Source organism: the organism of the source record quoted next, unplaced genomic scaffold (genome assembly GCF_019419815.1).
Source record: "Pyrus x bretschneideri cultivar Hongxiangsu unplaced genomic scaffold, Pyrus_bretschneideri_v1 Contig25, whole genome shotgun sequence".
Taxonomy (NCBI): domain Eukaryota; kingdom Viridiplantae; phylum Streptophyta; class Magnoliopsida; order Rosales; family Rosaceae; genus Pyrus; species Pyrus x bretschneideri.
In genome coordinates, this window is record NW_025999557.1 from 5892742 (window position 1) to 5919104 (window position 26363).

The window sequence follows — 26363 nt, forward strand, 5'->3', positions numbered from 1 at the left end:
TCTTTGGCAGCGGCTAATGGCGTCCGCATCCTCACTGTCCCTCCACCCCTACATGGGAATTTGAGGTTCCAAAAGCTAAGCAAGGAAGCCAACAACACCAATAAGCAAATTTGACGTACCCAAAACAAGAAAAATGTTTTGGTATGGTAAACTAAATAAACGCTTAGAATGTAATACTAAGGGGGCAAGGGAGTTCGAACACCTCATAACCAAATTTTAGTTTCGCTCAAATTTCATTGGCCTAAACCACAAGGCACGGAGTTCAAACACCTCATAACCAAACTTTAGTTTCGCTCAATCTACATTAGCTTATAAGTGACAAATCTCTTTTTTTTTTTTCTTTTTTTTTAACAAACGATATTATGTACACTAAAGGCATAGAGGAGTGACCCAAGCCTCGCAATGGCTAGTAATAATGTGGTTCGACAAATTCTCTTCTCAACGAATATGATAAATTTGATACGTTTTTAAAACCTTATATTTAGTCAACAAACTAAACAAACGGATGCAATAGAGCACAAGATGGAGGACAAGAGTTTATTATATTAAGCGATATATGAGAACTAAACAAATGAATACAACAGAGCACAAGATGAAGGAAAATAATTTATTTCCCGAATAAATATATTAAGCGATACTTGAGAAGCAAAAAACGTAGGATCATAAGAAGCAATACCTTATATTTAGTCAACAAACTAAACAAACGGATGCAATAGAGCACAAGGTGGAGGACAAGAGTTTATTATATTAAGCGATATATGAGAACTAAACAAATGAATACAACAGAGCACAAGATGAAGGAAAATAATTTATTTCCCGAATAAATATATTAAGCGATACTTGAGAAGCAAAAAACGTAGGATCATAAGAAGCAATATGTTTTTTGCTTCTCAAGTATCGCTTAATATATTTATTCGGGAAATAAATTATTTTCCTTCATCTTGTGCTCTGTTGTATTCATTTGTTTAGTTCTCATATATCGCTTAATATAATAAACTCTTGTCCTCCATCTTGTGCTCTATTGCATCTGTTTGTTTAGTTTGTTGACTAAATATAAGGTTTTAAAAACGTATCAAATTTATCATATTCGTTGAGAAGAGAATTTGTCGAACCAAATTATTACTAGCCATTGCGAGGCTTGGGTCACTCCTCTATGCCTTGTGCTCTATTGCATCCTTTTGTTTAGTTTGTTGACTAAATATAAGGTTTTAAAAACGTGTCAAATTTATCATATTCGTTGAGAAGAGAATTTGTCGAACCACATTATTACTAGCCATTGTGAGGCTTGGGTCACTCCTCTATGCCTTTCGTGTAGATAATATCGTTTGTTAAAAAAAAAAAAGAGATTTGTCACTTATAAGCTAATGTAGATTGAGCGAAACTAAAGTTTGGTTATGAGGTGTTTGAACTCCGTGCCTTGTGGTTTAGGCCAATGAAATTTGAGCGAAACTAAAATTTGGTTATGAGGTGTTCGAACTCCTCTGCCCCCTTAGTATTACATTCTAAGCGTTTATTTTGTTTACCATACCAAAACATTTTTCTTGTTTTGGGTACGTCAAATTTGCTTATTGGTGTTGTTGGCTTCCTTGCTTAGCTTTTGGAACCTCAAATTCCCATGTAGGGGTGGAGGGACAGTGAGGATGCGGACGCCATTAGCCGCTGCCAAAGATGAACTTATGGAACCTTCTTGATTCGACATGTTCAGGTAGAGAGAAAGAGAGGTCGGTATTGTATTGTATTGAGTTGGCTCCAAATGTCCCCACCACAAAGTGCCAACCACTTGCATTAAACCTTAAAAGGTTCCAATTCCACGTTTTGTTTTTGACGAAAAAAGAGCATTCATTACAGAGAGTGTCTCCGATTACAACCAATTTGCATACAATCATATGTGTATTATTATTTATCTGAATAATACATAGTTATGGACCTTTATTAATCATGTGACGACCCGTAGAAGTTGAATCATTCTTGGGTGAACCGAACCATTCATCAACAAACCAACATTCAGCTCAATACCACAACACGTTTTAGGCGTCTAATGTAAAGACCAAGTGCCGATGATCAGGCCTGTTAAAGAGGGTCAGCTGCCATAAAAAATAAAGAAGGGACAGGGGTATTTTCATTCAGAACATAATCCAGAGTTAGTTTGTCAGGTCATATCAACCATTCGTGCTATGCTATTATATATGCAATGGTTGTGAAAATTTATATAGAGCAAGATGATCTCTCTAGACTATAGCTAGCATCTATATAGACTATATTCCATTCCAAGGAGTGCCAAGAAGAACAAGAAGCTGAAGAAAAATAGTACACATATCCTCTACCCTTACTTTTTTTTTTTTTTTAAAGAGCGACTGAAAGTACCTCTGTAGTCGTTATCAGATAAAATTTTAATTCCGAGAAGATACAACTAAAAGAATTACGTCGCTTTTTTTTTTTTTTTCTCTCTTCTCAATCCCCAAAAGTATTGATAGGAAAATTGAAACCAAACGGGAAACTAAATGGAAACAGAAATTTGTTCCAAAATATTCAATCCCACCACAAAGACATGATTGAATTAGATGGTAACCCTAAATCTCAAAATTGATCTGAAGGACTAACAATTACAATAGATATCAAACTCGCGTCGCATAATCACAGTTTCAGTTAAAAACAATTGGGGTTCTCGGTACCTCAACGTTTTCATCAAATTAAAACTAACGTTGGATTCCAGATATATCCCAGTAGGCGTGTGTAATGTAACCTAGCTATACCTCTTCGAGCACACAAAACACACAAGCATAAATGTTTAAATTATTTAATAAATGTCTTAGGAAACGGCTAATGTCAGTCCATTATTTTATTATATACTTGATGTGGATGAGAGAATGGCGTATATACATAAACTATTTTTTCTGAAGTCGATTGTTAGACCATCTCTAATCCTTGGGATAAAGCTTAAAAATTTAAGCCTCAAACTGCAAACTCCTACAATGGTTACAGCTTAAAATTTAGCTCGAGATTAATAAATAGTGATTTTAGCTAAAAAAATTTCTTCGGTAAATTTTTTGAAAATAAAATTTATGTAGATTATTCTAATTTATTTTTATGAATATTTTAATTTAAAAATATTTAAATTCCAATAACTAATTAAAAATCATACAAATAATTTTCTTCATTAAAAAAATAAATATATATATTTAAATGTATGTGTTTGAAGAGAGGTTTGAATGCTGAAGAACCACCTGTATTTATAACGCCAACACACTTGATGCTTGCCGTGGGTATCAAATCTGCCAGATGTAATATTCCCAAGAATATGAAATACTCCCGCATGCATGCATTCCATGTTTTTTTTGGGGACATGATGATAACGCACACAATCCCCACCTTTCTGGGATGTGATAATGTTCTTTTATATCTTTAGGGATGTGATAATGCGGCTCCAGTGGATATAATGCATGTAATTGCCATGCATCTTATGATCCTATGTGATAATGTTCTTTTATATCTTTAGGGATGTGATAATATTTTTTTTTTAATTTTTTTTTTTTTGCATCTTATGATCCTATGTTGTTCTTCTTTTTTTTTTCTTTCTTTTTTGGTCATATGATAGATCTTTTAGATCAAGCGTTGTATTAGTCATCAATAAGGTTCGAACCCACACCGTTATGCAATGACTCAATTCTTTTCTACCATTATGGTAAAATGTCACTTGCCTTATGATCCTATGCTTCGGTTCAACAATAAAACAAGGTTGTTACTTGTTAGGTACAGCATAGCCTTTGAATCTCATGTAGATATATTTATTAGGGAAATAAATTATGTGCTTTGTTACATCCGTTTGTTTAGTTTGTTGTCTAAATGTAAGGTTTTAAAAACGTGTCACTTTTTTATTGTATTCGTTAAAAAGATAATTTGTCACATATAAGCGAGCGCAAGTTAAGCGAAGCTGAAATTTCGTTATGACCTTGTGGTTTAGGCCAATAAATATAGGACTATGTTACGAAATTTTATACTCAAATATAATATTAATACTGTGAGTATTTTCATTCTAAGCGTTTATTCTGTCTACTACATGAAAACATTTTTCTTGTTTTGGGCAGGTTAAATTTGCTTATTGTCGTTGTTGGTTTCCTTGCTTATCTTTTTTGGAACCTCAAATTCCCGTATAAGGGTGGAGGGTGAGGATGCTAAGGCCATCTCTAACCGAAGGGTCTAGAGGGTTAGAGAGTCGAAAATAGCCCGAAAACTGTCATCAGCGAGGGCTAGGCCAGAGGGCTGTGGAATATGAGAGGGCCCCACATAATCGAAGAGGTGGAAAGGTTGAGGCCAGTTTCATTCTCAAATGTCTATTACTCCAATCATTATCTATATGAGACAAAACCTTATAAAGTGAGGAAATCTTTTAGGAATGGTTAATATAGAACAATAAAATTTCTACTCAAAATTTCCAACAATACCCCACATTTGAGTTGAAATTTCATTCAAACTCCAACATCATGTTGGTGATGATCAAGTACTTTATCTGCAAAAAGTTAAGAAACATAAGCAAAACATAAAATTATGAAATCAAAACTTTAAAACAAATCAAATTTGTTCCAAATTTTGGATTTGGTTTTAATAATTACCTTTATGAGACACAGCGAGCCAAAGAAGCTAGAGAGAGAAGTTGACAGGCGGCACATCACACGCGTCTTTGCCTTTTTTATGTTGGTCCATCATCAGACCTCTGAGTCATCAGAATGTCATGATCATGATCTGTGAATGCCCCTGTGGGCTCCGGCATGAGCTTATCAATATCATCAGCAAATACACCAATACAAAGACAAGTATTTTCTTGAACTCGATTGCGGAATTCTTCATCCATTTCTGTGTACTGCATAACACAAATTAACAATTGATGTCGTATAAGAAAATTAACGAGTCATTAACAATAATCATAATTTAGGCCTTGGCAACAAAGGGCATTGGCGGGACGTACACTAATCTTGATAGCTCGAAATTTGCGGTTTCAACTTCTTGCTGGAAAGTTTAAAATTAAAAAATTAAAAAATTAAAAAAAAAAAAAACATTTAGACACTGCCGCAGTATGATTAATAAAAAAAAAAAATATTCAGAAAATGAATCCGGCATTCAATCCAACGGGAAATTAGGGTTTTCAGCACTGCACTCACAACTCACAAGGATGCGCATGGATTTGGCTCGCCATTCAATCGGCAAGGTTGGAAAGGAAATCCTTCGCAAGCTCTGTCAAAAACAAAAATCAAAATAACAAAACGAAATCGAGTATAGATCAAGAAGAGAAAGAGAGAGAGATCGGTGGACGAAATCGAGTTTCAATCCCTTCATTTTTATTTTTAAAATTTTTAAAATTTGAATATGCACGTCACATATTAACTAATGTTTTAACAAAAAACTTAACGTATATGAAATTGTCTAAGAATTATCACTTTAGGTACCAAACTGGGAAAACTTGATGTATGAAATATTGAAAACCAATAACTTTTGGGTAGTAAACTGAGTTTTACACCTTTAAATTTTTTAATATCCATGCGCCGCCATATTGATACGTGACGCCAAGTCATTGTCTACGTGGGTGCCATGTCACTAGTTAACAGAGATTCTAACGAAAAATTTAACAGGTGTATGAAAGTGTCCCAAAATTATGACTTTATGTACCACTCTGGGATGAAAAAAACTTCATACCAAACATTGAAAACTAAGAAACTTCAGAATAGTAAACTGAGATTCACCCTAATTTTTAATTGACATTTGATATAGAAGTAGACTTTTTCATATATTTAGCGAATTCTTTTTATCACTAATTTTCTCGTTGTCTAATATGTAATAATCGTAACTAACTAATAACATCCATAACCTCTTCGGGACTGAAAATGGTAGATAGCCGTAGTTTGCTACGTGTTGTCCCCTTTTTTTAAAGAAAAGAAAACTAGCTAACAACATCTAAAATATCTATGAATTAGGTCCTCGTGTCCGTGATGGTTTAGGGTTGAGATCCTTGGTTCCATGATGAGGTTGCAGTGAGATATCCAAACGGAGTTTATACGGTTATTCATGATTCAGATTTTCATACAAGTGCAATTGCTCGTGACAAATCTGATGACGACTGCAAGATGTGAAGTTTAAGTAGAAAAACTAGATTGGTTTTTAAATAGGGAATATGTGATTTGTTATTTGTGAAATTTGTATTAAATTTTGACTCCATTGAGAATTTGAGATAAGATGAGATGATTATTCCCTACACAAAGCATTTATTTATAATGGAAAATAGAGAGAGCATTAACTTGTCCTCCAAGTAAATACAATCATAAAGAGAAAAAATAACTATTATTCAAAATTATCTAAGATTTACACAATCACAATTCAAAATTATCTACAACAGTGCCTTCAAGGAAAACGCTATGGGCTATTTGAAAACGATCTTTTCATTTATCAAGTAAGATAAATTTTGTAAGTTTTTAATATTGAAAAAAAAATATTCAAGTCGGAACATGAAAAAAAAAAATTTCTTAAACATCTTTGGAATGTTTTATATGAATCTTAAGAAGCTTTATTAGAATACATCGTTAATAGTAACTAGCCTAGTGTATGTGAAGACCAAATATACAAAGTGATTAATTTAATTTGAGTGCCACTGAAATTTTTTTACCACATCTTATAAATCTACTTAGGTTTTATTCTTTTATATTTATACCCATTTATCTGTGCTATATGATATCAATATGGCCTAATTATCTCCTCGTAAATTTCGAAGTAGTTATAGAATTTAAACTAAAAAATTTATAATATTTTCCGAATAACATCCCGGCCCCGCCCGCTTGGCCCATGAAACAAAGTTTACCATCTTTAAAATCCGAGGCCACACCGTTTCCCTTTTCAGTTTAGGGTTCGTGTTCAAGATCCGGGCAAAACTCCAAAGCCGAAGCCTCGCTGTTTCTCTCTCTGCGGTATGAAAATTCGAAATTCAACCTCTTATTTTGTTTGTTTTAATTTTTCTGAGTTTTATTTTGCTAAATTTTTGCTTTCTGCATGGTTTTTCTGTTTGTTTTGGATCTCAATATTTGATTGCTCAAATGTTGGATAGGAATTTAACATGTAATTCACAAATAGACAGAGGCAGGGGATTTAAACATATATGCCTGTGCATTTCTGTGCTTGAATAGAGATGCAGCTAGGTTACATTACATATTCCCAGAACCCTAATTTGGATTTTTTTTACTGTTTGTGTTTATGCTTAATCATGTTTTATAACAAGTTTATTATTGGGTCTTATCTCGTAGAAACTAAAATTTAATCTGTAAACTTTTAGTTGGGACGGCTTGTGGACTTCTCGAACCAGAATTATGGCTCGTTTTAGTTCTTCTAGTTCCCGTTCGAGTTGGAGTTCGAGTTCGAGTTCGAGTTCGAGGAGTTCACGTTACTATGGTGAGTAATTATGCTGGGAATTCGATTGTTTAAATAATATGTCAATCTGTTGAGATGATTTCTTTAATGTAATATGAAACAATCTTTCAGTCTTTTTTTTATATCATTTATGCTTTTTAATTTGCAGGAGCCAAGGGCACATACAACGCTTCATCTGGCAAAAGGAGTAAGCATAAACAGCGCCCCTCGTAATTTAGTTTTGTACGCTGCTTGTGCTTGTTGTTAGGGCTTCAATGCCTAGAATAATTATGCCATTAATTTTCTCGCTATCTAATACGTAATTATTGTAACTAGCTAATGATATCTATAATATATCTATGAGTTAGGTCCTAGTGCCTGCGACAAGGTTGCGGTGAGATATCCAAACGGCGTTAGAACGGTTATTCATCATTCAAATTTTAGAGCAAATGCAATTGCTCGTAACAATTCTACTGAGCTCTGCACGAGGATAGTTGAGCTGGCTGTTGAGGTACTTTTAGTTGCTATCTTGTTATGCTTCTGGGTTGGTCTTGTCAATCCTTGGAATGGAAAACAAATGCTAGATCATCTACCTCTACATAAATTTTGACGAGTCTTGAATATATAAGAGTAGGCATAGTATGAATGATTTTATGTGGCCTGACATAATGAAGTGTGGATTGTGTTGTGAATGAAAATACGTCTCTCTCTTTTTAATGGTAGGCGGGTCTATTTGGCGGGCCTAATGCGGAGTTTAGCGTTTACCAACGTGCCCTATTGAACGTTTGTGGTATTGAGGTGGAGGTTGTTTCGTCGAAGAATGATTCGTCCAAGAATGATTAGAGGTGGGCTTAAGATTGAATAAAGATGAAGAATAAATATGTATGGTTTTGGACCTTGGTGCTCACTAACTTTGTTTATCAAAGTGGTAAATCCACATGCAAAAGATTTACTAGAGGACCAATTTGCTTTGGTATTAATCTAATGTTGGGAGCTATCTTTGAACTTTACTCATATGATCTGATATCATATTTATTCCTCATTGTCTCCTATAATTTTTTGAAACAAGTAAAATTACACAATAACGAGCATGGTAGCCGCCTCTGCCCTACTCTTTCCCTGCCTTTATGAACCAAGAAATGCGACACATGCTATTCGACTGTGCACTTGCAATCCCATTAAAATACACAACTTCAGGAACAAAACACACAATGACCTGAAAATTAAACAACAGACAACAATTCCGAAGAACAAGAAAGGGCGGAAAGCCCAACCCAAACACTAGAAAATGGAAGCTGGAAAATTCCCCTATGACGATTCGAATGTTACAGAGGCTATTCATCCGACGACGCATTATAGTCACGTACACACCTGTTCATTTTAAACATAGAAATGCATTGATCCCTGGGCTCCGGTTGTGTTGGTCCAAAGAGGATTTGTGTTCCAAAAATACAAGCTTTAGTCATTTAACTTTAATCCAAACCGTCCATTTACATGGGCTTTAGCTCCATTAACTAGAGAAAGCGATAAAATTGAGAGTAAAGAAATGGGGGGGGGGGGGGCAATGGCCCATATCCAGTACAAGATCAATGATCCCAAAAAAGAACTTACTTGGGCCGCGGAGCTGGGTGAGAAACACCCGCTCCCACGTGGACAAGTCGTAGGCCGCCAGTGCACTATAGCGGTTGCCTTTGACGACGTCAGCAATGGCGATGAGGAGGCAATTCCTGGGGCTAATGATGGCGAGTCCCGGCGAAGAATTTCCGGGCAAGTCAACGTGTTTGACCACAGGGACTTCCACTAGAACCGCATCGGTATCGTCGTTGGGCACCAACAATTGCCCAATGCCACCGTCTATGAAGGAGACGAGGAAACGACGGTTGAGATCGTCCCACTTGGCGTATCCAGTAGGTTCAGCCAGCCAGCTGGATTTTTCTCAAATTGCTATTTGTTCAATGCTTTTCTTCTGATGAGCGCGGTAGATATTTGTCATGGCGGTTTCTAACATTTCATGTGTACATAATTTGGTTGGAGTTTTATTACTTTTGGAATTAAAGAAAGCCGTGAAGATGCATCTACACATGCAAAACAAACACAAATTACAAATTAAGAGTGAAAAAAGATACAATTGATGACAAACATATTACCGATTCTTACCTTTGAATTATTATCTATTCTAACGTTAGAGGGGAATTGGTACTGTTCATGGCTATTTACAACAAAACCATCAGATCTGGGCTGGGTTAGGAAGGTAATTCTAAAAAGTTAGGGGGTAATTGTGTCCGTAGGATTGAGCCGAATTTCACTTTATTTACAAAATTGCCACCGCTTTTTCTTTCCCTCTTTCTCTCTCTCTCCTCTCTCGATAACCATCCATCAAATCCCCCTTTCTTCCCTTTTCTCACTCTGTAACCCTAGCACCGTTTCTCTCTCATTTCTCTCAAATTCGAGACTTCTCTCTCCATTTCTCTCAACCTAGCCCCAGCGCTGCTCACCCCATTGCTCTTCATCATCTCAGTTAAATCCGTCGAGCAATCACCGATGCACCTCCACACAAACCCATAACGAATTTTCCTCCCTCTCCTAAAGACCTCTTCTTTGATTTCCCCAGTTAAACACTGCGATTCGCCACTGAGCTCCGAGTTCAGGCCTTTATCCCTCTGCGGGCTGCCACTGACTCTCTGCCGTTGATCACGATGCCCGCGTGTTGATGATCGTGGAAAGGCAGGGTGCGATCGTCACTTTACCATTCTCTTCCTCCCCCACTCTCTCTCCCTCAGATTCTGTCCGCTCAACATTCTCGATCTCAAATGAAAAATCTTCCATATTAAGAACCCATAGAATCAGCATTCATAGAATAATCATGGATTTTTGTTAGGCTAATTTGATTGTTTCCTCCTCCCCTCCATGGACCTTTTTCTTCATACCTCCATGTGTACATTACCATTTCATCTAAATTAGGATCAGGGTTCTGAAATTAATTTCCCCCCAATTTTCCCTCTCTCTTTGCAATGGAAGAACATCCATCGTCTTCCTCATCTTCTTCTTCTGCTGCTGCTTCGACCAGTAGGAATACTTCAGGCGGTGCTGCTGTTGCTGCCACTGCCGCTATGACGTTTGAGAGCTTCGCAGGTTTGGGAGGAGGACGATGACAATCAGTGCTACCAACACACCCATTTCTGGCATCCGGAGCTGGAGCAAAACCATGAAATCGGCACTTCGTACGGTGGTAATATGTCGGCGTTCGATGAGTGTCGAAGGTGATTACAAATGACACGTGGCGTGGTCCTGCATCATCGTCATCCTCACCTTCTGGTTCTTCGGTTTGTATCCAATTTTGATGGTAATTCATTATTTGATTATCCATAATTTGATGGTAGTTGGATGTTCTGCAACATAACCCTTTTTTTTTTTTTTTGCTCTCTATAAAAGTTGTTTTCGTTCTAATTTTACCATTTTCTATTTTTTACTTATAGGCCTACTACTTTTGCGGTGAGGAATTCGAAGAATATGTGCTTCTGAGCAATTCCTAGGCACTAATCACTCACCATTTCCTTTTCCACTTACTGGGATGTTCTTAGTTTGAACTATTTTCTTCAGTGGGGTTTAGGGGTTTCACGCGCCGCCCGGGGGGGGGGGGGAAGAGTTACAGAGGGAGGGGATGCACACGTGAATTGCAGAGGGAGAGGGAGAGAGGGAGAAAGAGGGGGAGTAGGGTTGCTGATTTGCTATATTCAAGTTCTGTATTTTTTTTATTTTATTTGAATTTGATTTGATTTGATTTTTTTTTTTTTTTTGTGTGACAGGTTGAGAATGTGAAAGCTTTGCTGGAGTTGGAGGTGAGAAGTTTAATTTAATTCATGATTTATTGTTGTTGTTGTTTTTTTTTTTTAACTTTATTTTTGTGGGATTGTGCTGTTTTGGGGAAACAATATTAAACTGAAGTAAAGTCTAGATATTTCTGTAATTGGGATTTAGAGTAAGAGATGAAGAACTGAAAGTGATTGCAAAATTAAAAGCTTAGAACTTTTTTGATTTGGAAGCTAATTTTAAATTCAGTTAGCTGATTAATTAATAGAGAAGCGTATAATGAATGCGTGATATGTTTTTCACTGCATATGAACAGACATGAGTACTGCTTCCGCGGCAGCAGCTGCTATATAATGGTAGGGAGCTGAAGAATTCTGAGATGTTGAGTGCTCTTAGTGTCTGAGATGCTGGGTCTGCATTCTATGTAACTTTTCTTGCAGTTACATATTGATGAAATAGAATTGAATTTTTGTCATTCCCTTCTTTTTTTGAATGCATTTACATTTATATGATGATTTGCAGCATATATTCATCTTTTGGTTTCTAATTCTTCATGCAGTCTAAGCCATGAAGGATTTGATAAACCCACAATTGATAACAATGTGCGGCGGCACCGACGGTTTTGGACAAGGGTTGTCCGAGATAGGATTTAGGAGATTTGGTTTAGGGTTTGCAGAGAGACAGATAGGGGGTGTCCAAGAGAAATGTGGGAGAGAGGGGGATCATCGGGATTTCAGGGAGAGAAACACAGAGAGATGGGTGATGGTGAACAGGCGCAAGTATGGTCCCTTAGTCCGGGATTCACTCTTCATCGTCCATACTCTGTTGCATGCTCAGATAAGTGTCTTTGAAAAAATTTCCAAATCTTTTTGTACTGTTTTGTTAGGTTAGACAGCATGGTTTTTGGTTTTTTTTTTTTTTTTTTTTTTTTTAAATCGATTGGGGGATTTTTTGGCCGTCTATTTATTTGTTTGCCCTTTGGTTTGTTTTTCATTCTTGGTTCCCCTCTTTCATTAGAGAGTACAAAAATTCCAAAGGTAAACATCCAATCCCTTGCTTCGCTTTTCTGTCCATAGCCAAGAATTGGTGAAATAAGTGTGGTTCTTGGATCTGCGGTCTGAAACAAGAAAATATGTCTATTCTCTGTGCCAGCTAATGTATCTGTGATTTCTTTGCAGGACACTACTGCAACACAAGTCCGTTTGGAAGATGGAGAGCACACGACTTAAGGATCTCGGACCCAAGGTAAAATGTAATAATCTCTGGCTCCCTTGACTAATGTACACTTACATGCACTAGATCTGTGAATTTTAATTATGCATTTGCACTCTCTGTGCCAAAAGTTTTTAGATCCGAAGCGGTCAGGATAAGAACGATTTGGAGCAAGTGACTCAAAAAGTTAAACTTCGATATCGAAATTAATGGAAACCCATTGGTATGATTTATTCATCTGAAATTTTTGATTGGCCAATTGGTTGTTTCATCAATTAATTGTGTGCAAACATTTATGTGTAATTTTTTTACTTCTTCCAATTAAATGGTAAGATCAAATTAAGCTAAGAACTTTGGATTTTGTAAATGCTGTGTAATTAAATTATTCATATTATCAATTAATTTTGATCAAACATTTCTGGGTAGTTGTTAATTTCCCTCAATATATGATAATAATTAAATTAAAGCTGAGAACTTTGTATTTTGTTCATTACCTGCTCTAGATTTTACTTGACAGAGAAAATGTAGTTTCCTTGATATTATTCATGTTTTGTTTTCTTTCAGATCCCGTTGTAATGGGTCTCTTTGAAAAAACAATTCTTAAGACCAATTGTGAGGTTTGTTCTTATATAGTACATGAGTGTTTTTATAATTCTTTTGCACGGTTGTTAGTATTTGTTGTTATGATTGGTGTTGTCCTACATGTTTGGCCTGAAGAAAATGAGACAGTACTTTTGACATATTGAGAGTGAAGGAATCTCCTTTGGACCTGGTCATGTTGGAGTATATTTCTACTAACTTGGTACACTATGGAAATTCATGGACTCTTTTACTTGCCCCTTTTTATATATATTTGTTAATTATATGACAAGGTTTTCAATCCGCTGCATCGTGCGGCATGAATCCTAGTCTATTTTAAAGTCGGAGGGGAATTGGCCTGTTTATGGCTACAGTCAAACAAATGCCCCTCGATTTCACCTTATTTGCAACAATACCAACCAAATTAGGCCGGGTTGGGAGGGTAATTCTCAAAAGTTCAGAGGGTGATTTTGTCCATATGGTTTAGCACGGAGCCACTGGATTTCATGCTATTTACAACAATACCAGCCAAATGGGGGCTGGGTTGGGAGGGTAGCTCTTAAAAGTTCAGAGGGTAATTTTGTCCGTTTGGTTTAGCACGGATTGATGGGTTACACGTTTGCGCTCTCCTCTCATCTCTCACTCTTCCTGTTTCTGTCCTTCTCAAACCCTAGCAGCCGCAACTCCATCTCTGGAATAGCATCGGCTCCTGCTTCCTAAAACCAAAACCACACAAACTGGCCTCCATTTCTGTAACTCGAGAGCTTCGGTGAGATGAAGGAGAGGAGTAGGGAGATGGACTCGAGTCCGCCAACGGCGGAAGAGATCTTCAGGGATTACAGTGCTCGGAGAACCGACGCCGTCCACTCTTTAAGTAACGGTACTTCGATCTCTCTCTCTTCTCCGTTTCTCTCTTAGTTTCCTTTTTTTTTTTTGTATGAATTTCTTTTTTGTGATTTTGGATTTACAAATGGATTTTGTGTTCAAATTTCCTTTTTGTGATTTTGTTTGTAGAGCGTTCATCATCGTTGAAGATGCCTCTTCTCGAGTCATCTGCTTCATTCCGTTTCTCTCATCCAAAAAATTAATCGCTGCTTCTCAAACTCTCTCTCTGTCTCGCACCGCCACACCAGGCACCGTAGCCGCTCAAAGGCTGGGTCTCCAAAGGTGGCGTTTTGTAAAACCCTCCCTACTCAAGGCAAGTAATTCCATGCCCAATTTGGAATTTAAATCTATTTATTTTTTTAAATTGATTTGGGGTTACTGAAATCAGCTATCGAAAGTCTACCACTGAGAAAACTCAAGATTCCAGTATTCAAGTTTTGGGTTCTCTTCAGACTTCACAATTGTGAACTGGGCAGCCAGTGCAACTGGTTACAGAGCTTCCTGTGAGTTGAAGTTTTAAAATTATGTTTAAATTTTTCTAGAGTTTTTATCATTTTCGTTATCTCTAGTCTCTACTGATGTTTTGCATCCAGTTTTGACTGAATGCCGTGTTACAAAATCAGATCTGGAGCTTGCCCTTATCCAGTTTGCCAATGACATAAGCTCTGAAGCTCATGTTGAGGTAATCTTTTATGAAAACGTTCGATTGCACAAATGTGTTTCGTATATACGTCATATGCGTCTTTAACAAATAAATTTCCATTTAACACTTACTTCTGCATAACTTTGTTGTAAGCATATCTGTGAGTACATGCCCGTGACGTACTTCTAATAGCAAGAAGCAGCTTAGGAATGGAACAGTTATTTCACTTCTGCATGAACTTTGTACACTTTGAAATCTTTATTTTGGGCTCATTCTTATAACATCTTTAGAAATATTTCAAAACTTGACTCCCTTTTTGTTAGTCATGATTGCTATTTTCTTTTTAACCAGGTCATGAGAAAAGTTAGGGTAAGCATGTACGAGTATCAGCTGGAAAGCATGTTTGTTCACCACGTGAGGCGAATAATTGTTCAGTTGTACATGGATTTGCTTTTGTTGGACTGTGCTGCTTTAAAGTTCTGGATTGGTGCTATCAGTGAAGATGCCCCCCTGTGCTGCGTTGGGGACTTTCTTGATTCAAGTATTATTCACTTGGTTTTCTTATTTTCTTACAAGTTCTCATTTGAAAAAAAAAAAAAAAAAAAATGCTTCATTCATATGCATTCTATGTTGCTACTGAGGTTTACAATTTTTTTACTTTTTGCTTTTTATTTTTCCTCCTCAGGTAATATTTTCCTTTTACTGCATATTGTATCTTCTGTTTGGGAATGCCTCTGTTTTTTTCACTTGCTGAGAATGCCTCTGTCAAAATTTTAAGGGCCTTTCTTTGTTTCATCCAATCATTTTCTTCATTTTCTATGTCCAACTATGAAGCTTTTTTTTTTTTTTTTTTTTTTTTTATTGATATAAAGACCTTTTCTTTCTCCAATTATGCCTCTGTCAACTCTTTTTAATTTAAATGCACTCATTTAGCACTCACATTTATCTGATAGAGTAGATGAAAAAGAGGGAAACATGGATTATATATGCACCTTTACTTTGTTTTCTTATACGTCCTACTGTTACGAGATTAAATTTAACAGACATCCATACCAACGGCATCGGTTTTCAAAATTTGTAGAAACCAGCTGTGATCTGTTGCAGGAAAGATTCAGAAAAGAAAACACCTCTAAATACCGAAGATTATGGCTTAACTTTAGCATACTTGAAACCGGTATGCTATGCCATCAGCTGCTTCTAATTTTGTAAACAGTTAATACTATCTTAAAATTGAAATGCCAATGATTCGAAGCTCATGACTGAATTATTATACTTCTGTAAGATTTATTGAATACTTTTTTTCAAACTGTCTCTCGCAGCGGAATCACCGCCACCGGCAGCTATGGTTGCGCAGTTCGTCATCGTCCAGTATTCCTCCGAAATTCAACTCTCTCTCTTTTTTCTCTCCGACTCAGTGCGTCTCTATTCTTCCAGGTACACCCATATCTATATCCCAAACGACTCTTTATATGTATCTATTTGTTAGAGAGGCTTTTGCCTTTTGGGTTCAATTTTATCTGCTGTCTGCATTGGATTTGATGTCTTCTCAGTCCTTATTTTTTTATCCAGCAATGGAGCTTGCATAATCACTTGAGAAATTGGCAAATGAAAGCTGCTTCACTTGCAGTGTAAAACATTCATTGTTATTGTATGATGTCTTCTTAATATAAGATGATTAGGTGTAGGTGATTATATTTTGTACCAGTAACGTGGGTTGGTTGGTGTTGTGAATTAACAATTATGTGATTGTGAGACAATTGTACGAAGATAAAGTATTGGATTGGTGTTTGGTGTGGGTGCAAGTTGTGCCGGATTAGTGCTTTGGAGCATCATTTTTGAAAAAACATATGGTCAAGTCAGAGAAAAATGTTAGGTATGTGCTTATAAACTGTAAGGATGCTTGGGCTGGTATATAAATTTCCACATATTGTATTGGTAGCCACAAACATTTGTGTTTTATCCGACAATGCGATGCCATTTTTATCCCAACATGCTCTGGAAGTGATCTCTGTTTCTGTTATCATATGTGTGTAGTTTCCTATTTTTTTTCTTCTTTTGGCTGGAAAGTAATGAAGATAAAATTTGAAAGACACGGTTGTGGGAATCCTTGAGATAAAAGTAGATGATCTAAGTATTACTGCATATATTTCAAGGAATTATGTTGGATGCAAAGAACAATGTTACAGTTTCACTATCATATATCCAAATATTGTAAGTTTGGGACTTAACCTAAGGTGTAGTTAGCAAGATCATGTCGAGCCAACCCAATATAATACAATACCGACCTCTCTCTCTCTACCTGAACATGTCGAGTCAAGAAGGTTCGATAAGTTCATATTTGGCAGCGGCTAATGGCGTCCGCATTCTCACCGTCCCTCCACCCTTATATGGGAATTAGAGGTTCCAAAAGCTAAGCAAGGAAGCCAACAACACCAATAAGCAAATTTGACGTACCCAAAACAAGAAAAATGTTTTGGTATGGTAAGCAAAATAAACGCTTACAATGTAATACTAAGGGGGTAGGGGAGTTCAAACACCTCATAACCAAATTTCAGTTTTGCTCAAATTTCATTGGCCTATTCTGGAGGAAATATTCGGGTTGAGCAGCCCATAAAAGTTTGACACGTGTTGGCTGTTAGTCCAACAACTTTTTTTGTTTTTAGCACAGGACAAGTAAGGGTAATGACAGTCAATACTCAAAATAATAACCATATGAAGTGCTCCGTTGCATCCTTTTGTTTAGTTTGTTGACTAAATGTAAGGTTTTAATAGAGGAGTGGCCTAAACCTTACAATGGGCTAGTAATAATGTGATTCGACAAATTCTCTCGTCAATGAATATGATAGATTTGATACGTTTTTAAAACCTTACATTTAGTCAACAAACTAAACAAAAGGATGCAACGGAGCACTTCATATGGTTATTATTTTGAGTATTGACTGTCATTACCCTTACTTGTCCTGTGCTAAAAACAAAAAAAGTTGTTGGACTAACAGCCAACACGTGTCAAACTTTTATGGGCTGCTCAACCCGAATATTTCCTTCAGACTTGATCGTGGGCGGAGCATAGAGAGAATTTCAGAAATTTTGAATTTACGATATTCTTTTTTTTTGGTCCTTATTCTGATCAAGGTAAAATAACTGCCATAAGACAAATCCAGCAATGCACGTTTGATTTCCTTAAGCTACCTGAATAGAGATCTAATTTCTCATAAAAAATATTATTCTTATAAAAATAAACATCTTTCTCTCAGTAAAGGTCACATCTTTCTCTCTTTTTCTCAGTAAAGGTCACAACTTTCCCCGGCTGACTCTCACCTCACTCCCTCTCTCACTCTCACCTCACTCCCTCTCTCGCCCAATGTTTCGCTCCGGCGGTAGCGTGTCTCATATTTTAAAAAAACTCAGGGATACTGTAAGAGGCGGAGGCGGAGGCGGTGCCCGACCGAATGTTAAGGTAGAGCTTAACATTTCGGTGCCCCACCCGAAAAATGTCGTTCGAGTCACCGCCCACCCCGACAACCAGGAGATGGCGATGAGACTCGCGGCTGCTGCTCACCCTGTGAGGGCAGACTTCTTTGACCGGCTAGCCCAGTTCAATTTGGTGGTCGCAACCGGGGAGTTTGCCATGAAAGTCTACCGAGTATTTGTGAAACCTAAACGTAGTGGCCCGAACGAACCAGTGAAAGGCGTTGTGTGCTCCTTCAAGATGGATGGGCGTTTGGATGACCTGCTCACGGAATCCAAACTACACTCGGTCAAGATGAACTACATCACAGAAAGGATCGACCATGTTGCAAAGCAGTTCGGGTTTCCTCCTCCTCCCCGTCCTCCAGCACCATCAAAGGAGGGAGCAAACGGTGGCTGAGCGAAACCAAATGGTGGTGGAGCGAAGCCAACCGGAGCAAACGGTGACGGAGGGGATCAGCCGGAACTGGTTGATTTTTTTGAAGACTTTTGAGGAGGAAAAAGTTGGTAGTTTCTGTTGGAGGATTTTTACTTGGTAATTGATATTTGGGAAATTTTTACAAATGCTGACAGTAGTCACTTGCTCTTTTTTGTTTTTGTTTTTTTGGTGAACAGAGCATTGTTCTTTGATATCCAGTGAAATCAAAATTTACACAAAAAAAATATAAACAATAACTATTGCTCTGCTCTGCTCTCTCTTCCTTCCCACTCCCTCTCTATCCTCTGTGCGAATTGAGAATTGGATTCTGCACTCGCAGACCTCCGCAAGGCTGTGGGTTTTTAGTTACACCCCGCCTCGGCCTCGCCTGAGAACACCACAAAGGTGGCGGCGCCGTTTAGCTAACTACGGAGATCACACGCACCCAGCAAAGCTGGGGTGCCCCGAATCAAACCCAGACTCTTTTTGGGCCTTGTCCTGGGTTAGCCCACTTGGGCTTCAACCCTTTTGGGCCTATTTCCCTCACGAACCGATGCCAGCCTAAAGCTGGGCTGCCTTCCCTCACACCCACTTGGGCTTGCTTCTGATTGGGCTTGTTTTCCTATGCTGCAAGCCTGCAGCTTGTATGCATATATGGGCTACCTAATGCAGCCTACCCGAGGCCATAACCTGCAGCCCTAGCTGCACGGCTCACTATAAACAGTAGTGAAAGTGAATTGAAGGCCCTAAAAAGTACCCGAGCCCATCATGTTTTGAGATTTCAGGGACCTTGTGCGAAAATGAATTAGAAGTCCTAAAAAGTACTAAGAATTTAAATTTTTTTTATTTTTTTGTTCAAAAAAATAACTTTAGTTTTTCAATTGAGTTCTATAAATTCTAATAGCACAAATAATTTTAACAAATCAACAAGTGGAAAAGTGACGTATTGTTTTTCTTTAACTATTTAGAGGGTCAGGGTTCGAATTTTCATCTTATAGAGTGGAATTTTTATATTATTTTGTGGAAGCTCATGCATTTAATAAAAATAAACTAAAAAAATGATGGAGACGAGTTTCAAACCCATCACCTAACCCGGTGCAAAGAAGCAATAATACCACTTGCGTTAGGACTCAAGTTTGAAATGTTCTACGCATAATACTATACATACGTATATGCATGCAAAATTGAAAAATCGGGGGCCCTTCCGATTTGGGGGCATGTGCGGTGGCACCACTTGCACCCCTAGGGCCGGTTCTGCTGGTAACCCTATTAAATTAGCCAACGTAAATGGAATGACCGGTTGAAGCAACAATGAGGAAATGAGAGATGTAGAATTCCATTGTTGGTTATAGTCTTGATGATTGGCTGACGTACTCCTGAACCAACGCACTCAACAGTGACGGTCTTTCAAGTAAGCGGGATGGTAATTCTGCCTCCTAAAGGTTCTCCCACTTCTTATTCGACCAACAACGCCAATCTTCTCCGAAAATGTTTAGACTAATGCCCTTGAGATCTGACCTGCTCACCACACAGTTTAAAATATCATCAAAAGGAACCGAGCCCTTTTAGCTTGAGACAAAGTAATGGTGACAACGACCAACTAATGAATCAACCTGCTAATGATTGCGCCCGTACAAAAAGGTTACCTGCCATCGAAGAGAAAGAAAGAGAGAGAGAGAGGGGGGGGGGAGAGGTATTTGATCCAACGGCTATAATTATTATAACTTTTAGAGGAGTCCTCTGTTTATAGCCGTTAAGTCAAATTTCAATGGCCCCGAGCATTGATTAGTGGGCTTAGTTCCTTTTGATCCGGTTCCTTTTCATTGAAAACATAATCCAGAGTTCATTATGTAAGGCCACATCCATAGGATTACACGATAAATTCCTATTGGGATAAATTCCTTACTTTTACAACTCTAATAAGATAATATATAGTCTAAGAGATATCCGAAATATGATAGATTTTACATTTTATTTGATCATATTTCTAATCTAATAGGACTACAATAGCCTCAACTCTATTTTTCTAAAAATTATATTTTAGAGGGCTTGAAAATTGCAGGGACCTATATTTGCGCAATTGGAGATGACGCAAGTCTTACTTAGTGCTTGGGCCGGCCTTGCTACTAGGCCTTTTTTTTTCGGCCTTGATCCAGCTCAATGAAAAGTAATACCGTTCCCTTATTTTCCCGCTAAAACCATAACTCTATTCGCCATTTGCCGCCAAATCTGAGCTCTCTTTCATTTCAGCCTTTGTGTGTGTGTGACCGACTGCCCCTTTCTCTATCGTTTGTCCTCTCTCTCCAATCGCCGGCAACCATGAAGGACGTCGACTTCAGCGCTGAAAAAGGTCAAATTTTTTCTGCCGATCTCTCTCTCCCCTTCTTGGTCAATACTTGATTTCGTTTTTCATTTCGATTTTTGTTTTTGACAGAGCTCGCGAAGGATTTCCTTTCCAACTTTCCCGATTCGAATGGTGAACCGAAATACATGCGCATCCTTGTGAGTCCTCATCTCCTTCTTTACCACATTTTCCAATAAGCAATGGTAGTATGGTCTGAAAACCCTAATTTCCCGTTGAATTGAATGCCAGATTAATTTTTTCGAATATTTTAATTATACAGCTGCAGTATCTAAATGTTTCTTTTCTTTCCAGCAAGAAGTTGCAAACCAAAAATTTCGAGCCATCGAGATTGATATTGAGGACTTATTTAGTGTAAGTTCCGCCTTTGCCTTTTGGGCTTCTGTTGCAAAAGGCCTAAATTGTTATTATTGTTTTTGTGAATGAGTTGTTGATTTTCTTATACGAACATCAATTGCTAATTCGTGTTATGCCGTACACAGAATTGGATGAAGAATTCCGCAATCGAGTTCAAGAAAACACTCGGCGTTATATTGGTGTATTTGCTGATGGCATCGATGAGCTCATGCCGGAGCCCACAAAGGCATTTACAGATGATGATCATGACATAATGATGACTCAAAGGTCTGAAGACGGACCAGAGAATATGGATGGTCCGGATCCACATCAGAAGATGCCTCCTGAAATCAAGCACTACTTGTGAGGTCAACGCAAAAATCCTAATTCCTGTTGTGTTTGTTCGAATGAAATTTCAGTCTAAATGTGTGCTTTCACTGAATTGTGTGGTCGGTAACGGATCATATGCATTTAAATCTTAGTTTGACTAGTATCTCATGCCAGAAGTCACAGCACATAATCAGCCATTCGATATGTATGGTAACACTGATACACTTCCTGTTTCGGTTTAAACTGTGTGTTTGGTAGTTCATTATTCATGACTAGCTAGTAAATGAATGTCGATTTTCTCAAGGGTATTAGCTAGCTTGATTTGTAGTATATGTTTTGAAAATACGATGACATTTCTTACAATGTAAGTTCAACAGAGGTTTCTCTCAGATTGAAATTGGAAACTTGCTTTTACATAGATTCCATGTCACTGGTTTTAATAAGTTTCATATGCTTCAACTTCCATTGTTGCGAAGCTTTCTATGCAGGTTTGTGTGCATTTTTAATTGACTAGTATTTTTTTCATATGTATTCTCGTGAAGTTTACATAAGAGCATCTTCAAGTGGGAAGTCGAAGCCATATGCAATTAGGGAGGTCAAGGCTTCACATATTGGCCAGCTTGTAAGGATTTCAGGTATTGTGACGCGGTGTTCAGATGTTAAGCCATTGATGAAGGTTGCTGTCTATACATGTGAAGAATGTGGTTTTGAGATTTACCAGGTAGTTACACATAATCCTATTGTTCAGCCATTTGATTGCCAAGAAGCCATAATACAGTTTGAGTATTCAGCCTGTTATGAAACATTTTATTGCCAGCTACAAACCCATATATACTCATTTAAAACCTTCTTGTTTATCTCCCTCTTTGGAGTATAATTGATTCAATGACACTGGGTCTATACTTGTGCCTAATTTCTTTAAAGCCTCTTTTTCAGGAAGTAACTGCTCGAGTCTTTATGCCACTTTTTGAGTGCCCATCCAGGTGCTGTATAACAAATAGAACAGAGGGGAACCTTATACTTCAACTCAGGGCATCAAAGTTCTTGAAGTTTCAGGAGGTACTTTATGCTGATTTAGTCATAATTATTTAATAACGTGAGGACTGTATTATAATATGGTTGTGCATTTATTTTTTCAAGAGTAGTGTTTATCATCATTCCATGATATATTGAGATGTTGTTCAATTTCAGGCAAAGATACAAGAGTTGGCTGAAGATGTTCCAAAAGGCCATGTTCCACGGACAATGACTGTTCACTTCAGGGGTGAACTCACGAGAAAGGTAGCATGCTTCTATGTTAATTCTCATAGAGTATTTTAAGCGTAAACTTACAGTTTTGAATTAAGCCTTTGCAATGGGGCAGGCAGGGGTTTCCGTTTCACATGATTGCAGGAAGTGATGACATCCTGCTTCTACTTAACTGATTTTAACTTTTTTTCTTTTGAATTTTCATGTGCCTCTTTCTCAACACCATTAGGTAGCTCCGGGTGATGTTGTGAAACTATCTGGGATTTTTCTTCCTATTCCTTACATTGGTTTCAGAGCAATGCGGGCATGCTTAGTTTCAGATACTTACTTAGAAGCCATGTCCATCACACATACTAAGAAAAAAAATATGAAGAGGAAGCCATTATTACATTTTCAGTTCAATTTGGTCATCTGTTTATACATTTCTTTTATCAGTTCTCGGTCAACAAAACCATCTATGCTTGTGTATTGGACTAAATTACTTTCATACCAATCTTTCACTATATATTGTTCCCATCTTTTCAACTCTTAACATAGACTCTATCTGGTGCTTGTAGTGCAGGTTTTGCTAAACTTATTGTTCTTTTACCTGCTTTGATAAACCGCTTTAATTCTTACGTGATAATAGGTGCTGTGTACTAACTTGTGTTATGCCGTAGTTACAAACTTATAGGAGATGAGGAAGAACAGGTTGCACGTTTGGCTGAGGATGGTAACATATATGAAAAGCTGGCTCGATCTTTGGCACCTGAAATATTGGGCATGAAGATATAAAAAAGGCGCTGCTTCTGCTCCTAGTGGGTGCTCCTCACAGGAAACTAAAAGATGGAAAGAAGGTCAGTTCTCAACGTTACCAGATACCATGTAACTCAATCATACATGTTGTCAAACTGAATTTTGCTTACTACAACAACAACAACAACAAAGCCTTTTTCCCACTAAGTGGGGTGAATTTTGCTTACCATTTTGAGAATTTTGATTCACAAGATTATAGATATCATTTGGATGCATCCTCTGTAGTGAAGTGGAAGATCAGCAGTTCTCTTTTCCTCCTCTCTCTTGACCTTGCTTCCTGATCTGGCTCCTCTTGTCTTGGTCACTGATTAATGGTTATGTAAGATGAGCTTCAGTTTGCAATTTGTCTCCTTCCATTTTAAGATGGGATTCCCAAGCCAAATGTTCAATTTTTAGGAAAATTTGGGAGCTCATATCATGTCTGTGATACTGATACAGTAGACTGGTCATAGCATGTTTTTATCATTTGCATGGTAGGACTACAAAAGCTCATAATATATTCTCCTTCCAAATGCAGATTAGAGGAGATTTACATATTTGTCTGATGGGTGATCCTGGAGTTGCAAAGAGCCAGCTTCCCAAACACATAATTAATGTAGCACCAAGGGGAGTTTATACAACTGGCAAAGGAAGCAGTGGAGTTGGTCTAACTGCTGCTGTTCAGAAAGATCCCGTCGCAAATGAAATGGTCCTGGAAGGAGGAGCATTGGTGAGACACATATGCTCCATTCAGTTATATATATATTATTTTTTTCATCTATGTTTATTTTCACATGTTATACGAGTGGAAGAGCGTATAAAACAGTAACTACGTGTCGAATATATGGATAATACTTAAGATTTCTTAATGTTAGACTTTTATTGCGTTATACCAAATGTGTGCCCCGCCCGCTTGGCCCATGAAACAAAGTTTACCATCTTTAAAATCCGAGGCCACACCTTTTCCCTTTTCAGTTTAGGGTTCGTGTTCAAGATCCGGGCAAAACTCCAAAGCCGAAGCCTCGCTGTTTCTCTCTCTTGCGGTATGAAAATTCGAAATTCAACCTCTTATGTTGTTTGTTTTAATTTTTCTGAGTTTTATTTTGCTAAATTTTTGCTTTCTGCATGGTTTTTCTGTTTGTTTTGGATCTCAATATTTGATTGCTCAAATGTTGGATAGGAATTTAACATGTAATTCACAAATAGACAGAGGCAGGGGATTTAAACATATATGCCTGTGCATTTCTGTGCTTGAATAGAGTTGCAGCTAGGTTACATTACATATTCCCAGAACCCTAATTTGGATTTTTTTTACTGTTTGTGTTTATGCTTAATCATGTTTTATAACAAGTTTATTATTGGGTCTTATCTCGTAGAAACTAAAATTTAATCTGTAAACTTTTAGTTGGGACGGCTTGTGGACTTCTCGAACCAGAATTATGGCTCGTTTTAGTTCTTCTAGTTCCCGTTCGAGTTCGAGTTCGAGTTCGAGTTCGAGTTCGAGTTCACGTTACTATGGTGAGTAATTATGCTGGGAATTCGATTGTTTAAATAATATGTCAATCTGTTGAGATGATTTCTTTAATGTAATATGAAACAATCTTTCAGTCTTTTTTTTATATCATTTATGCTTTTTAATTTGCAGGAGCCAAGGGCACATACAACGCTTCATCTGGCAAAAGGAGTAAGTATAAACAGCGCCCCTCGTAATTTAGTTTTGTACGCTGCTTGTGCTTGTTGTTAGGGCTTCAATGCCTAGAATAATTATGCCATTAATTTTCTCGCTATCTAATACGTAATTATTGTAACTAGCTAATAATATCTATAATATATCTATGAGTTAGGTCCTAGTGCCTGCGACGAGGTTGCGGTGAGATATCCAAACGGCGTTAGAACGGTTATTCATCATTCAAATTTTAGAGCAAATGCAATTGCTCGTAACAATTCTACTGAGCTCTGCATGACGATAGTTGAGCTGGCTGTTGAGGTACTTTTAGTTGCTATCTTGTTATGCTTCTGGGTTGGTCTTGTCAATCCTTGGAATGGAAAACAAATGCTAGATCATCTACCTCTACATAAATTTTGACGAGTCTTGAATATATAAGAGTAGGCATAGTATGAATGATTTTATGTGGCCTGACATAATGAAGTGTGGATTGTGTTGTGAATGAAAATACGTCTCCCTCTTTTTAATGGTAGGCGGGTCTATTTGGCGGGCCTAATGCGGAGTTTGGCGTTTACCAACGTGCCCTATTGAACGTTTGTGGTATTGAGGTGGAGGTTGTTTCGTCGAAGAATGATTCGTCCAAGAATGATTAGAGGTGGGCTTAAGATTGAATAAAGATGAAGAATAAATATGTATGGTTTTGGACCTTGGTGCTCACTAACTTTGTTTATCAAAGTGGTAAATCCACATGCAAAAGATTTACTAGAGGACCAATTTGCTTTGGTATTAAGCTAATGTTGGGAGCTATCTATGAACTTTACTCATATGATCTGATATCATAGTTATTCCTCATTGTCTCCTATAATTTTTTGAAACAAGTAAAATTACACAACAATGAGTATCGTAGCCGCCTCTGCTCTACTCTTTCCCTGCCTTTATGAATCAAGAAATGCGACACATGCTATTCGACTGTGCACTTGCAATCCTATTAAAATACACAACTTCAGGAACAAAACATATAATGACCTGAAAATTAAACAACAGACAACAATTCTGAAGAACAAGAAAGGGCGGAAAGCCCAGCCCAAACACTAAGAATGTAAGAAAACGGAAGCTGGAAAATTCCCCAATGACGATTCGAATGTTACAGAGGCTATTCATCCGACAACGCATTATAGTCACGTACACACCTGTTCATTTTAAACATAGAAATGCATTGATACCTGGGCTCCGGTTGTGTTGATCC

General features: G+C 37.6%; 2 protein-coding genes, 4 long non-coding RNA genes and 1 pseudogene across 6 annotated transcripts; 6 read left to right on the forward strand and 1 right to left on the reverse strand.

The window, feature by feature from the left end:
• LOC125478552 overlaps positions 1 to 10319 on the reverse strand; it is a 37992-nt pseudogene extending 27673 nt beyond the window's left edge.
• Positions 10318 to 12040, forward strand: LOC125478604. The gene is made up of 2 exons (XR_007259411.1): positions 10318 to 10709; positions 11193 to 12040. It is a non-coding gene; the product is annotated as an uncharacterized LOC125478604 (long non-coding RNA).
• Positions 12041 to 12052: 12 nt separating this feature from the next.
• LOC103935150 lies at positions 12053 to 13246 on the forward strand. Its single transcript, XR_007259410.1, has 3 exons — positions 12053 to 12441; positions 12540 to 12631; positions 12973 to 13246. It is a non-coding gene; the product is annotated as an uncharacterized LOC103935150 (long non-coding RNA).
• Positions 13247 to 14191: 945 nt separating this feature from the next.
• LOC125478603 lies at positions 14192 to 16376 on the forward strand. Its single transcript, XR_007259409.1, has 5 exons — positions 14192 to 14375; positions 14496 to 14554; positions 14867 to 15056; positions 15597 to 15949; positions 16085 to 16376. It is a non-coding gene; the product is annotated as an uncharacterized LOC125478603 (long non-coding RNA).
• A 3886-nt stretch (positions 16377 to 20262) lies between these two features.
• On the forward strand, positions 20263 to 21117 carry LOC125478529. The gene is made up of 3 exons (XR_007259369.1): positions 20263 to 20751; positions 20836 to 20903; positions 21058 to 21117. It is a non-coding gene; the product is annotated as an uncharacterized LOC125478529 (long non-coding RNA).
• A 127-nt stretch (positions 21118 to 21244) lies between these two features.
• Positions 21245 to 23215, forward strand: LOC125478528 (DNA replication licensing factor MCM7-like). Its single transcript, XM_048586758.1, has 3 exons — positions 21245 to 22150; positions 22366 to 22488; positions 22621 to 23215. The coding sequence occupies exons 1-3, from the start codon at positions 21956 to 21958 to the stop codon at positions 22747 to 22749; spliced, it is 447 nt and encodes a 148-aa protein (XP_048442715.1). The 5' UTR covers positions 21245 to 21955; the 3' UTR covers positions 22750 to 23215.
• Positions 23216 to 24353: 1138 nt separating this feature from the next.
• LOC108865923 lies at positions 24354 to 25982 on the forward strand. The gene is made up of 5 exons (XM_018643672.2): positions 24354 to 24494; positions 24857 to 24969; positions 25097 to 25135; positions 25296 to 25438; positions 25651 to 25982. Exons 2-5 carry the CDS (start codon positions 24891 to 24893, stop codon positions 25768 to 25770), a joined length of 381 nt encoding a protein of 126 aa, XP_018499188.1. The 5' UTR covers positions 24354 to 24494; positions 24857 to 24890; the 3' UTR covers positions 25771 to 25982.
• The last annotated feature ends 381 nt before the right edge of the window (positions 25983 to 26363 follow it).

What these genes read in the sequence shown, in the direction of transcription:
- LOC125478528 (XM_048586758.1), top strand. Translation starts at nt 21,956, where the DNA reads ATGTATTCTCGTGAAGTTTACATAAGAGCATCTTCAAGTGGGAAGTCG. An exon ending in GTGGTTTTGAGATTTACCAG is followed by an intron (nt 22,151 to 22,365) that starts GTAGTTACACAT and finishes CCTCTTTTTCAG; the next exon opens with GAAGTAACTGCTCGAGTCTT. An exon ending in AGTTCTTGAAGTTTCAGGAG is followed by an intron (nt 22,489 to 22,620) that starts GTACTTTATGCT and finishes GTTCAATTTCAG; the next exon opens with GCAAAGATACAAGAGTTGGC.
- LOC108865923 (XM_018643672.2), top strand. Translation starts at nt 24,891, where the DNA reads ATGGCTCGTTTTAGTTCTTCTAGTTCCCGTTCGAGTTCGAGTTCGAGT. An exon ending in TTCGAGTTCACGTTACTATG is followed by an intron (nt 24,970 to 25,096) that starts GTGAGTAATTAT and finishes TTTAATTTGCAG; the next exon opens with GAGCCAAGGGCACATACAAC. An exon ending in TAGTTGAGCTGGCTGTTGAG is followed by an intron (nt 25,439 to 25,650) that starts GTACTTTTAGTT and finishes TTTTAATGGTAG; the next exon opens with GCGGGTCTATTTGGCGGGCC.